At 43.4% G+C, this 13,472-nt stretch overlaps 1 protein-coding gene across 1 annotated transcript in view; it reads right to left on the reverse strand.

Annotated features, from left to right (window-relative positions):
• The window catches only part of CC2D2A (coiled-coil and C2 domain containing 2A), a 145,028-nt gene extending 138,886 nt beyond the window's left edge, over positions 1 to 6,142 (reverse strand). The window contains exons 1-2 of the mRNA XM_034672096.1: positions 5,861 to 6,142; positions 239 to 297 (exon numbers count right to left, since the gene is read on the reverse strand). Coding sequence (XP_034527987.1) covers positions 239 to 277 — 39 coding nt within the window. The 5' untranslated portion in view covers positions 278 to 297; positions 5,861 to 6,142. The remainder of the gene's footprint in view (positions 1 to 238; positions 298 to 5,860) is intronic.
• Positions 6,143 to 13,472: the final 7,330 nt, after the last annotated feature.

Here is a 13,472-nt window from a genome sequence, read left to right on the forward strand (position 1 = left end):
GGTGAGGGCGTGGCTTCAGAGTATTCACAGAGAGGTGCGCCCCTGGAGAGCCTGCAAGGATGCATTTCCTATGCCCTCAGCCCCTGTCCCCAGCACGCGCCTGACATAAGTCTGCGTGCAGCAATAAATGCAAGAAATGCTTGTTGCTGACCCAACGTCCTTACTCACAAACATGTGTGCCATGAGTGCCGTGCACACACAAACACACCTGTAGGGGAACATCTAAGCAACCACTCACCTCTGTAATTATTTTTACTTTTTCTTCCTTGGGATTCATTTTGGCTGCGATGGCTGCTCCTGGACAGGGGGGAGAAACACAAAACACAAGGAAGTCAGACCTGCGAAAAATCAGCGACACATCTTTCTTACTACAGAAACATACGAAGCTGACCTTGATGGTTAGTGAAGTCTTGGAGCTGAGTAGATGTTTCATTCCCAAGGAGTATGTGCTTGCAGACCCAGACTGGTGGAAATGAGCCCCAGAGAAAAGGAAGGATGCCAGACCCTTCTGATCCCATGAGCCCGGCAATGAGCCTGGCTGTGAACCTGGTGTCACCGTGCAGCGGGTGAGAGTGAGAAAGAGTTCGGCCCTTGGAGTCACAGGACCCTGGTGGGCATCCATTTCATAGCTTCTCCTTTCCCCTCAAACCTCTGCCTTCCCACCCTCTCCTCACTCTCTCCCCTTGGCCTTCGTTCTCATCTCACTGAACAGAGAGATGACACTGGAGGGGGCTCCCTCACCCCCGGCCCTTCCCCCACCCTCCTTTGTTTCCACTCACTACTGTGCCCATCCCTACTCCCATCTAGGCTGGGACCTCAGCCTGCGCACCGGGCCCCATCACCTCCCTTCTCTGGGAACACGAGCTGACAACGTCCCCCTCTCTTCTGGATAATCACTTCTTCCTGCTGTATTGGCTCATTTCCCTCCGTGCACAAAGTGCTGCAATTGGCCCCTTCTTTAAAAGGGTTCTCTCCGGGGGCACCTGGGTGGCTCAGTGGGTTGAACAACTGCCTTTGGCTCAGGTCATGATCCCAGGGTCCTGAGATGGAGCCCTGCATCAGCCTCCCTCCTCAGTGGGGAGTCTTCTTTTCCCTCTCCCTCTGTGTGCGCTCTCTCTCTCTCTCTCAAATCAACCATCAACCAATCTTCAAAAAATAACTAAAAGGGCTCTCTCTGGACTTCACTTCTCTTTCCAGCTAGTGCTCAATTTTTTAACCTTCTATAGGAAAGCTACTCAAACCCTCTTTCTTTTTTTTTTTTTTTAATTTTATTTATTTATTCGACAGAGATAGAAGCAGCCAGCAAGAGAGGGAACACAAGCAGGGGGAGTGGGAGAGAAAGAAGCAGGCTCATAGCGGAGGAGCCTGATGTGGGGCTCCATCCCATAACGCCGGGATCACGCCCTGAGCCAAAGGCAGACGCCCAACCGCTGTGCCACCCAGGCACCCCTCAAACCCTCTTTCTGAATCAGTTTGCTGGGCCGAGCATTCCCTGAAACTGCTCTTGTCAGGGTCTCCGGGGACCCTGCTTCGCCACATCTAATGATCGATTCTCAGTGCTCATCTTATTTGACCCTCAGAGGCATTTAGTAACGAAAGTGACCCATCCCCTGCTTTTTTCTTGAAATGGTTTCTTCACTTGGCTTCTGGGATGTGTTCTTTCTTGGCGTTCCTCCTACGCCCTTCAGACTCCTGGGAGGCTCTGCACCTGCCTGCATCTCTCTGATCACCACAAGAGGGGCTCCGCTGTGCCCGTACTCATCTCATGGCAGTCTTACCCTGTCTCTTGGCTTTAAATGCCGCCCATCTACTGATACTCCCCACACTTATATTCTCGGCCTACACACCTCCCCCGAGTTCCAGACTCATGTATCTGGATGCTTGATGGATACCTTCACTTGGCCTAACATGCCCCAGGTGAAGCTCCCTGTCATCACCCCCGACTCTGCTGCAAACTGCCTTGTTGCAATAAACAGAACTCATTTGTCTTAAGCCAGAAATCTTGGAGTCCTTGACTCCTCTGTGACTCTCACGACAGACTACATGCAATCCATGAAATCCTGCCAGCTTCGCTTTCAAATTATATTGAGAATCCAACCTCTAAGCACCTCTAAGCACCTCAATCCACCTTTAAGCACTCCACTGTTATCACCCTGGTCACGCACCGTTGTCTCTCACATGGCCTCTTGTAAGACCCTCCTAACTTTTCTGCTTCCCACCTTGCTCACCTACANTAAGCACCTCAATCCACCTTTAAGCACTCCACTGTTATCACCCTGGTCACGCACCGTTGTCTCTCACATGGCCTCTTGTAAGACCCTCCTAACTTTTCTGCTTCCCACCTTGCTCACCTACAGTTTGTTCTTTGAAGAGAGTGAATTGTTTAAAATTCCAGTGCAATCATTGTCCTTCCTCCACTCAAAATCCAATGACTTTCTTTCTTCACAGAGTAAAATCCCAAACCCTTTCCATTGCCTACACAGCTCTGCATGATCTGCCCTTGAAGCCTCTGGCCTCAGGGCCTTTGCACTTGCTGTTCCCTCTGCCTAGAACTCTCTTGCCCAAGATAACTGCACAGCTCTCTGTCTCTTTTAATTCCTTCAGGACCCTAAGAGACCTTTAGAGAAGTCTTCCCAGAACACTTCCAATACAATGATAACCTGCCCCCCTCACCATCCTGGAATTCCCTAACTACCTTATAATGATTTCTCTTTCCATAGTATTTATCACCATCCTACATATATATTTATTTGTTATGTCTGCCCTTTCCTGTTAGAATATAAGCTGCAAGAGGGCAGGGACCTTTGTTCATTGTTTACTGCCAGAGCCTAAGAGTATGGCACACAGTAGACATTCAATAAATGTGTTTCAAACAAATGACTAAATCACTATTTATTGGCTGCGTCTCCTGTGGCCACCTTCTGGAGCCCCTTGAAATCTTCATTGTCCTCTTTGGGCTGCCGCAAAGATCAAATGGGAGAACACAGGCAGAACCGCTGGGGCTCATGAATCATAAGCCCTTCCTAATAGCCTGGGATCTGAATCTCAGCCCGGCCCTGTCACTGAAGCAGCTCATCTGAGGTGTTCAAGTTTGTCCTGACCCTGGTGGGGAATTAGCAAATTCAAGGGACACAAAGCATCTGAAAATCTGTGGTCTCCCCTCCAGACCTCCTTACAGGTTTCCAGAAGTGGTGGAAGGAGACCGATGACAGCAGCTCCAAAAATGAAAGGACAGAGGAGGTGATCCAGACAGAACGAGGGACAGAGAACAAGAACAGAACGCCGAAGGACGCAAAAGCTCTGTAGTGAACAACTCCGGTAATTATGAGCTGGAAAAAGAGAACTGTGACGTATTTTAGGAAAGAAAGATTCTTTCTCAATAAAGACACACACAAAAAAGTTATATGTGAAAGAAACAAGTAAAAGTGAAAAATGTAACGGAGTTGATTTTTTTCTCCTCATTCTTTCCTGATCGTTACCTTTGAATGAGTTTCTCAGGAAATCAAATGACATCAAAATTTATTTTTTCGTGAACACAGTTCCTAAGAAAAGATAAATCAGTACCGCCCGACTTCAATATGCTGCTTGTCATCACCAAATGCATTGAGCACTTGTTAATAGATTCCTATTGGCATCATCAAAATAAGAGCTATGATTTACCGCAGACTCACTCGGTGCTCTCTCTAGATGGATGATACCCCAGGCCTTACGACAGCTCTGTTGTACATGCCTCAGTTCCCCTGGGAGGGACGAAAGCTTCCTCTGAGGTTAGCCTCTGACAGGTTACACGCTTTGTCCAAGGTTATAGTCATTAAATGTCACATTCGGAATGTGACCCCAAGACTTGGTGATTCCACAGGCCTCCCCATGCCACTCTGCCTCTCTGTCCCCCATGTATTCCTGCTTTTGTAATGATGTCAGTGGCTAGTGCATGCTAGTCTGCTCTCCTGGAAGTATGTACAACTGAAAGCTGCAGAGTATTGCCCCAGTGAGAAAGGGCTTGGCTACTTTAGGTCAATGATTTATTTAACTCAGTGCAGAAATCCAAAGACATTTTTTCTAGGAAAGTACTGATCCCTTCATTCAAACAAATGGACTGTCTCTGAGAGTCATGAGTGGTTCAGAGTCATATCCAGAGGACCCTGTGACAAATTCTATGGGATGGAGGGAAAAGAATGATGGTATATGATATGAGATGCATTGTATCTCTCCTTGGGCTGCTTAAAAAATAACACAGTATGAGTGTCCTATTCCAAAACAGTGAGAACGTGGGTATATAGAAATAGCAAGACCTTTGTAAAACAGTATATGAACCTGGGTCCCCATTCCAGCAGTATTTATCAGTGGTGCAATCTCGAGACAATGCCTTCACCTCTCTGAGATACATTTCTTCTCCTGCAAACTTATGATAATAATTTGTGCTTCCAAGAGTGATGATTCTAGAAGAGCTAGATGATAGAGTGTGTGGGTAAAACGCCTAGCATGGACCAGGCTCTTGAGATTGGTAAGTGCTATTGTTAAGAAAAGGTGATGCTATAGAGAGAAAGAAGAAGAAAGGAGTGGGAACCGAAAAAGAGCTTAGAGGACAGAAGGGGAATCATAAGAAAGACCAGAGGTGACATTCAAGTCCCCCATTACCATCTTTGGTTCCCATTTTCAACCTCCTGGCTTCAAAATCCAAGGTCCTCGCTTTCCCTTTCCCCAGTTGGACCCAGGGCAGTTTCTCTTCTCTCTGGTACTTCTGAAGCACCACCCCCTCCCTGCCCCAGCCCCACATGCCCATGGGCATTTCCTCTCTGTGTACCGTGCTTAGCTTGCTCTGTCCTAGCCTGTTAGGGTTGGAGCCTGGGGCCCTCGCAGGTGACACACACACCCCTTCTAAGTTCATTATCTAATTCTACAAGGTGGTCCAGCCACAGCTTCACTTTGTATAAGGTTAGTGACATAGAGCTTTACAGAATCATTTAATCGGACATAACACACATCGCCCTGGAAGAGCACGTATAAATGCCATCCTTGAGCTGCACTCTGTGGTCTATGCCCCGTGCATTTCTGTGATAAACTAAGGGCTCCCAGGCCTTCTCTGGGAGTAGTCCACTGTGTTTCGAGCATGTTCGGCTCTTGTATAAATATCTGATGGTGCCTAGCTAGTTGTACTGTTAGCATCTGTTTATAGGTCTGTCTTCCAAGTAAACTCTGAGCTTCTGACCCGGTCTCATGCATTTCTGTACACTCTGAACTTCAGCACATTGCCTGGTGCATTGTTCACGTTCGCTAAATGTTGGAGTGAACGACCCTTTAAATGTGCTCTAGGAGATAGGCATAGAGAGACATTTCATTCTGGAGCTGAATTTGTTTGCAGAAGAGTTTATATGAAAATCCAATAACAGACATGTCTTTCCCATGAGACTTTATTAGCTTTCCATAGCACCTCTCTGCAACGAAGGCAAACCGGCAGTATAAATAACAGCCAGCAGATTTTCCTGGGGTTGTTTGGAGGGGTGCTCCTCTTCCCTTTGTCTGTAATGGCTCTTTCTCTGCCTAATGCCTTGCAGAATGAAGTTTGCAGTAACTAGCACTTTGCCCCTTGAACCAATTTGAACTGAAAGTCAGAAATGCAACACGCCGCAAATGTTTCCGGGACACCGGAACGCAACAGGATGGCGCGGAAGTCCCAGGAAGGAAGCAGAGTGACCCATCTGGGAGGAATTACACCCAGGGGCAGTGAGGAGCCAGACTTCCATTTCCTGCCCACCAGACACCAGACGGCCGCTCAAAGCCAAGCGGCCCGAGCAATGCTCTATGATTCAATTCCAGAAAGAAAAGCGTAAATCACAGTGATGAGAACCCCTACACTTACAATTCATTCAATCCGCTCAGGGTACCGAGGGGGGAGGCTGACTGCCAAGCCCGGGTCACCAGATGCAGGACACCACTGCTGCAGCCCTGTCCCGGTAAGAACGGATTACCTCAAGGAACTTTACAAAGCCTTTTGCAGATTCCGCTTTCTGGGATGAAAGGAAACGTGGAGAGAGGCGAGGCTTATGTTGAATCTTCTAAAAGAATCCAAAGGGAGAGGCTGACCATTGGGGAGGGCGCTGGGCTGCTCCCGGGAGGCTGCAGCCATCTGGGAGCAAACACACCCGCTTAGCAACACGTTCCTAGGGAAGGTCACTCGGTGGCTTTTTTTTTTCTTTTAAAGGGACAGGTTGCTTCCAGTAGTGGAGTGTAACCGTGCTGGGGGAGTAGACGAGCACAGCCCGCAGGGGGAGGACAAGGAGGAATCAGCCTGGAGCAGTGGATCAGAAATTGGGTGAAGCTTTAGGAGCCATGCCCTTCCTCCTGTCATCAGGGTTGCTGGGCATTTCTGGAAAAGGACAGGCGATGCTCAGAGTTGGGCAGTTCAGAATCCTGCAAGGTTACCATTACAGGGCCGTGTGTCTGACTTTCTGCAAAAAGAGTGTGAGGCCGTGCTGCCGGGCACCAGTGAGTGTGGCACGGGAGTGCCTTCCAGTTAAATGTGGAGCCGAACATACAGGATTAATCTTTGCTTATCCTCTGAATCCCCCTGAAATCGCTGAAAGAGAATATAAATGGTCTGGCTCAAAAAAGCTGAGGTAATGGGAGAAGAGGCAAAGCAGACAGAAGAGTAATGGAATGAACAGACCAAGAAAACCCACACTCCAAGCTCTAGCATGTGTGTGTGTGTGTGTGTGTGTATGTAAGTATCTGTGTGTCCTTGCATGTGTTTGTGTGTGTGTGTGTAAGTATCTGTGTGTCCTTGCGTGTGTATCTGTGTGTGCGTAGGAGGAGGCAGGAAGGTATAAGAATGTGGAAATGAGTCCATCCCTTCTGCAGGATTCCAGAGAGGATTTGGCTCAGTAGTGCGATGGGCTGAATTGTGTCCCTCCAAAAAAAGATACATTGGAGCCCTAACCCCCGGGACCTCAGAATGTGACCTTATTTGGAGAGAAGATCTTGACAGAGGCAGTCAATTTAAAAAGAAGTCATTAGGGTGGACCCTAACCCAATCTGACTGTGTCCTTAGAAAAAGGGAACATCTGGGGACAGAGACAGACATGCACGTGGGGAAAATGATGTGAAGATCCAGGGAGAACAGCATTTACGAGCCAAGGAAGGCCTGAAGCCACCAGAAGCTGGGAGAGAGCCTGGAACAGATTCTCCCTCACAGCCCCCAGAGGGAACAGATCCTGCCAGTACCCAATTTCCTTTTTATATTATATTATATTATATTATATTATATTATATTATATTATATTATATTATATTATATTCTTTCATATCATATTATACTATATTATTTATTTTACTTTATTTCCTAACACCTGATTTCTTGCCTCTTGCCTCCACAATTGTGAGACCATACATTTCTCACCATGTATGTGGTACTCTGTGTCCTCAGGAAACGATTATCGTCAGATATCAAGGCAAGTGGGGTGAAAATGCAAGAAGATGTGAAAGGCTCTATATGGAAGGACTAGATCCTTAGGACCCTCCCTTGCCCCTGGCAGCCTGAGAAATAAGCCCATCCTCCTTACTCTCCCTTTTTGTACCCCCCGCCCCCAAAGGAGATTGGAGGCTTAGAGGCTACTTCTCTAGGGAAGTTGAGCCAGAAACACTCTGGTCTCAAGTTCCCAGGTACAGCGGAGGGTGGGTATGCCTCAGGGCTGAAAAGTGGGTAGGGAATGGAGAGGTGCACAGGGCTCTTTCCTTCTCACAGAACTGGAGGAGCCAGACACGTACTTCTGCCTCTCCCTGTCCCGCCTCCACCAGCACCAAACTGGAAAACGTGGAAAGTTATTTTCTGGAGAAACAGAATGGTCACAAAGAACAGAATCCAGGTGTTGACATTTTTGGATCTTCCAATGAAAAACTAGCATATTGCCCTTACAAAAAAGCATTGCAGAGAAAATGAGGGGATTTCAGGTTAAGAAATTCCACATTTTAAACAAAGGTTTATTTATTTATTTTAGAGAAAGAGTGCATGTGAGTGAGAGGAGAGGCATAGGGAGAACAGGAGGAGGAGCAGAGGAGGAGAGAGGGAAAGAATCTCGGGAAGATTCTTCACTGAGTGTGGAGCCCAACTTGGGGCTTGATCTCACAATCATGAGACCATGACCTGAGCCACAACTAAGAGTCAGATGCTTAACCAGTGGAGCCACCCAGGCATCCCAGTCATGACTTTTTTTTTTTAAAGCAAAGGATGAGTCAAACTCCCTGAGACAGAGTTGGAAAGAGAATTAATGATGTAAAAGACAGATTAAGAAAGTTAAAGTGTGATGTGAGAGAGGGAAAAAAGAATGGATGGGGGACTTGGAGGAGCACTGAGGAGGTGAGCCCCAGGGGGAGAGCAGGGAGGGTGGAGGTGAGTGCCGGATCTGAAGTGAGGGATCTTGGTCTTGGTCAATTTCCTCACCTTTTCCAGGTTTCCGTTTCCTCGTCTATAACATGAAGTTAATAGCAGTAACCGCTCCAGAGGGTTGTTACGAGAATTATTAAGTTAATATTTGTCAAGTCCTGGCATACAGTGAAAGCTGTACGTCTTATTAAATGTGAAAATAGAAATGTGGATGTGATCTTAGTTAGCTCAGCCTGCTTTAACCCAGCCATACCATAGGCTGGGTGGCTGAAACAATAGAGATTGATTTTCTCAATCTGTAGGCTGGGAAGCCAAAGAAGATCAAGGTGCCAGTGCAGTAAATTCTGGTGAGAGCTCTCTTTCTGGCTTGGAGATGGGCACCTCCTTGCTGTGTCTTTGCATGGCCTTTCCTTGGTGCGCTCAGATGGAGAGAGAGAACTCTTTTCCTTTTCTCACAAGGCCACTGATCCTATTGGATTAGGACTCCACTCATCTGACCCCATTTAACCTTAATGACTTCCTCAAATACTAATCTCCAAAAACAGTCACATTGAGGGTTAGGGCATCTACACGTGAGTTTTTACGAGGGGGGACCCAGGTTAGTGTATAGCAGGTGCTTATTGTAACAGATCATCTATTTGAAGGGATCAACTGTCACAAGAGATAGGATCTGTTCACTACCCTTGTGCTAATCAAACTTCTCATTATGACTTCTCTGATATTTTAATATTTAGCTAAATGAAACAAGTTCATAAGAATTACATATGTCAGAATGTTCTGAAATTATTAAAAAGCATAATTCAAAAACATCATTTTTTAAAAAAAAATTTCTTATGCAAGCAAAATAAATGAATCTAGGAGATTTGTCTTAAATCAAAATGCAAAAATCTCATTCTCTTAGGGTAAGTGTTCCGAGCTGGCTAGAGTTTTTAATCAAGAACAAGTGTTGAATCACATCATAAGCTTTTATTCCTGCATCTTTTGAGATAATCAAAATATGATTTTCCTTCTTTCATCTTTTAATGTGGTGAATTACATTAACAGGCTTTTGAATGCCAAACTTTTCTAGCATTTCTGGGATATACTAAACTTGGTCAAGATAATTAAAAAATTAATTCTTGGATTTAGTTACCAATATTTGGATTATTATTATTTTTTTGCCTTTGTTTCATCAGTGAAATTGTACAATTGTTTTTCTTTCTTGTGTTGTCCTTGCTTTATTTTAATATAAGGGATATTTGAATCTCATAAAAAGCAAATGAATCCCTCTGTGTGTCCCTCTCTCTTGTTCTCCCTCTGCCTCTCTGTCTTTGTCTTTGTATCTGTTTCTCTGTCTCATACACACACACACACACACACACACACGCGCAAACACACATGGTCTGTTCTGTAAAAACTTGTCCATAAAACTGTTTGGATCTGGAGATATTTTTTTTTATTGTATTAAAATACATATAACATAAAATTTGTTGTTTTAGTCATTTTGCCCAGTTATATTCAGATATATTTCACATATAAAATTGCATTAGCTTTTAGGTGTGCAACATAATGATTTGATATTTGTATAGTTTGCAAAATGATTGCCACAATAAATTCAGTTAACACCCACCACCTCACATAGTTACAATTTCTTCTTGCAATGAGAATTTTAAAGATCTACTCTTCTCGTAACTTTTAAATATATATCTTAGCCATTTTAAAGTGTACAATTCAGAGGCATTAGTTATATTCACAGTGTTGTACAACCATCACTACAATCTCTTTCCAAAATGTTTTCATCACCCCAAAATAGAAACTCTGTACCCATTAACAATAACTCTATTTCTCCCTCTGGTAACCTAATCCACCCTTGGCAACCTCAAGTCCCCACTCTCTGTCTTTGTAAATTGGTCTATTCTAATTATTTCATATAAATGGAATCATACAACAATTGTCCTTTTGTGTTTGTCTTAATTCACTTAGCATCATGTTTTCAAGGTTTATCCATGTTGTAGCAAGTGTCAGTACATCATTTCTTTTTAAAGCTGAAGAATAATCCATTGTATAGATACACCACATGTAACTTTGTGCATTTATGTGCTGATGGGCACTTCAGTTGTTTCCACTGTCCAGTTAGTGTGTATAAAGTTGCAACGAACAGTTACATACAAGTGTCTTTTGGCGTCTGCTTTCAATTCATTTAGATAGATACCAAAGAGTGGAATTGTTGGGGCATGCGGTAATTCATTAACTTTTTAAGGAACTGCCACTGTTTTCCACAGTGGCTGAGCCATTTTGTGGTCCATCAATCATGTGCAATTTTTGCACATCCTTGCCAACACTTGTTATTTCCTGCTTTTTTGATGATAGTCATTTCAGTAGGTATGAAGTGGTATCATACTGTGGTTTTAATTCACATTTCTTTACGAGTAGTGATGTTGAGCTCTGTAATTCATTGAGTTTATTGTCTAATCGTGTATCTTCTTTGGAGAATAATGTATTTGTGGAGGGTGGGGGTGGTTGTAGCTCAATTTGTGACCCATGGTTCTATTTCTTTGATGCTTATAAGCCCATTCAAGTTTTTAATTTCTTCTTCTTTCAGTTTTAGTATTATATATTTTTAGGAAATTTTTCTTTTTTTTGTTTTAAAATTAATTAGCCTATGGATTTTCAAAATATTCCTTAATGTTTTTAAGCTGGGCCATACATGTAGTTATACCTTTTTTTATGATTTCAAGGAGTAAAAATCCTGTGCTCTATGTTGGTATGCCTTTGTGGTGGTTTTAAAACAAAACCTCCAAGTTCTTTGACATTCCTCCCATTGAGAATTGGAGTTTATTTTCCTTCCCCTTGTATGTGAGTGGACTTACAACCCTATTGGCAATCAGGTATTGTGCAAGTGATGGTGACTTGCTGGCTGATTTCTGAGGCTGAGTCACAAAAGAAGATGTGATTTCTATGTTGTTTGCTAGAACTTTTATGCTGAGAGCCTTGAGCTGCCATGTAAGTTTGACTACTCTGAGGCCACCACACTGCGAGGAAGCCACCACACTGAGAGGAAAGGCCAGGTGCACACACTCTGTTTGGCAGCTCTGGTCATTGAGTCATCCAGGCCAAGGCCCCAGACATGTGTATTAGAAGCCTTTGGATGTTTCCAGCCCCTAGACGTCGAGTCACCTCTAGGGTTTGACTTTTCTCAACTGAGGCATCAGATATTGTGGAGTAGTGATTAGTGAATCAGCTGTGCTCTGTTCAAATTGCTGACTTTCAGAATCCACGTGCATAATAAAATGATCGTTTTAAGCCACTGCATTTTGGGGTCATTTGTTACACAGCAATAGTAGCTCTTGCAGTCATATCTTTAAATGGATGAAGAAAAGAATAAATGAACAAATGAAATATCATCATTATTATTATTATTTTCTACATAGGACTCTGAGGCATATAATTTTTACCTGTATACCTAAGAAAAAATAGGCAAATGTATTCAATGCCTTAAAGGGTATGCCACTAAAGCATGGTGCATTAGAACCCACTTTGGGAGATTAAGATATTGGAATAAACATGGAAAAAATCATGGAACCTGAGATGAGACTATCATGCTATATTCTCTTTGGAGGAAAGCTGCCATGGCCCATTATTGAGGTCAATAAATGGTTAAAATATGCTTCTCAGACCTCAACAGGTAGAATGTATCATTTGCACCCAGTTCTTGGAATTCTATAATATTTTTTATTGTAGCTGATACTTTCTCCATGAAAGAAAAATATATCACAAGGGAAAACACATCACTAAAATAAAGCTCAACTTGCAAGCTTAGGAATCACCTTTGAATCATAAATGATATAAAATCATATGCTCTTCCACATTTGATTCGTATTTTCCAGTTTGCTGAATTATATGCATCTCTCTGAAACATAACTTGAACTTAAGCAAATTCGAACCTCTTGTTTCTCTATAGTTAGTGGAGAGAAACACTGATTGATTCAGATATATTGGTTGTGTAGCCTATTTTATTTTATAGATATTAAAACATTTAATTTTCTTCCTCCAGGGCTATGATTTTCAGCTTGTTTTGAATTGCAACGACTTTCTTCTCATTTGCTTCTTTTCAAAACATTCTCCCTTCCTAAGAGAGCTGTCTGAGCTATTGAGCATAAAATGCTGTAAGATTCATTTTATTTAGAGTTTCATGTCATAACTTGAAATAATTGGATACACTCTTACATATCAGAGAAAACTGCTGCTGTTAGTATGAATTGTGAATTCTTATATTTTTCTTGTCGAAAAGGTTATTTTCCTCTAATTTTTATATTCTCTCTCTCTCTCTCTCCATCTACTTCCCTTAAAAGCATCTCACTGCAATGACCTGCTTCACCAGATAAGGGTATAAATATCATCAAAATGCTTTCCTTTTCTAATTAGTTGCTCGAAAATGTGCTTGGCTTTATCAGCAGGACATCCAGTATCTCCCACTTGAAGTCTCAATTTCACTTAGAATTGTTCATAAATCTCGAGGGGCTTACTCCATTCAATGGGTAGTCCTGCATCCAAATGCCAATGGAGAGAGAAGAGAGGAGTCTGGTTCATTCCTGCAGTAAATGGCCCCAAGAAGGCGGAACATTATTGCTTTCAAATGCATTGATGTATCTGAGAGTCCAAATATTCAAACCGGATTCCTCCCATTTAAGATTTCATGGTTGCACTTTTCAACCAGTGTTGATTTAGTCCTTCTAGGAGACATTTGGCAAAGTTTCAGGACATTTTGGTTCTCACAATTTTGGGATCCTCTTAGTGGCATCTAGTGGGTAGAGGTCAGGGATGTTGTTAAACATTTTTCAACGCAAGATGGAAGGATGTTGGACAGCCCTCCACCCCCTACATTAAAAAAAAAAAATTGGCCCAAAATGTCAATAGCACCCAGATTGAGAAAGCCTGGTTTCTGCAATATGGTTTACACCAATGTAATCTGCCACTGTTCCCCGCATCTGGAGAGGTTTAAGACCTCAGTCACAGGCTGTGTTAAACCAGCAACTACACTCCTTCCTCCCCTCCCTCCAGTTGCCTGGGTTCTGATTTGAACCGTGGTCTCCAGTCCATAGTCCCCAAACCC

Source organism: Ailuropoda melanoleuca, chromosome 11 (assembly GCF_002007445.2).
Source record: "Ailuropoda melanoleuca isolate Jingjing chromosome 11, ASM200744v2, whole genome shotgun sequence".
Lineage (NCBI taxonomy): Eukaryota > Metazoa > Chordata > Mammalia > Carnivora > Ursidae > Ailuropoda > Ailuropoda melanoleuca.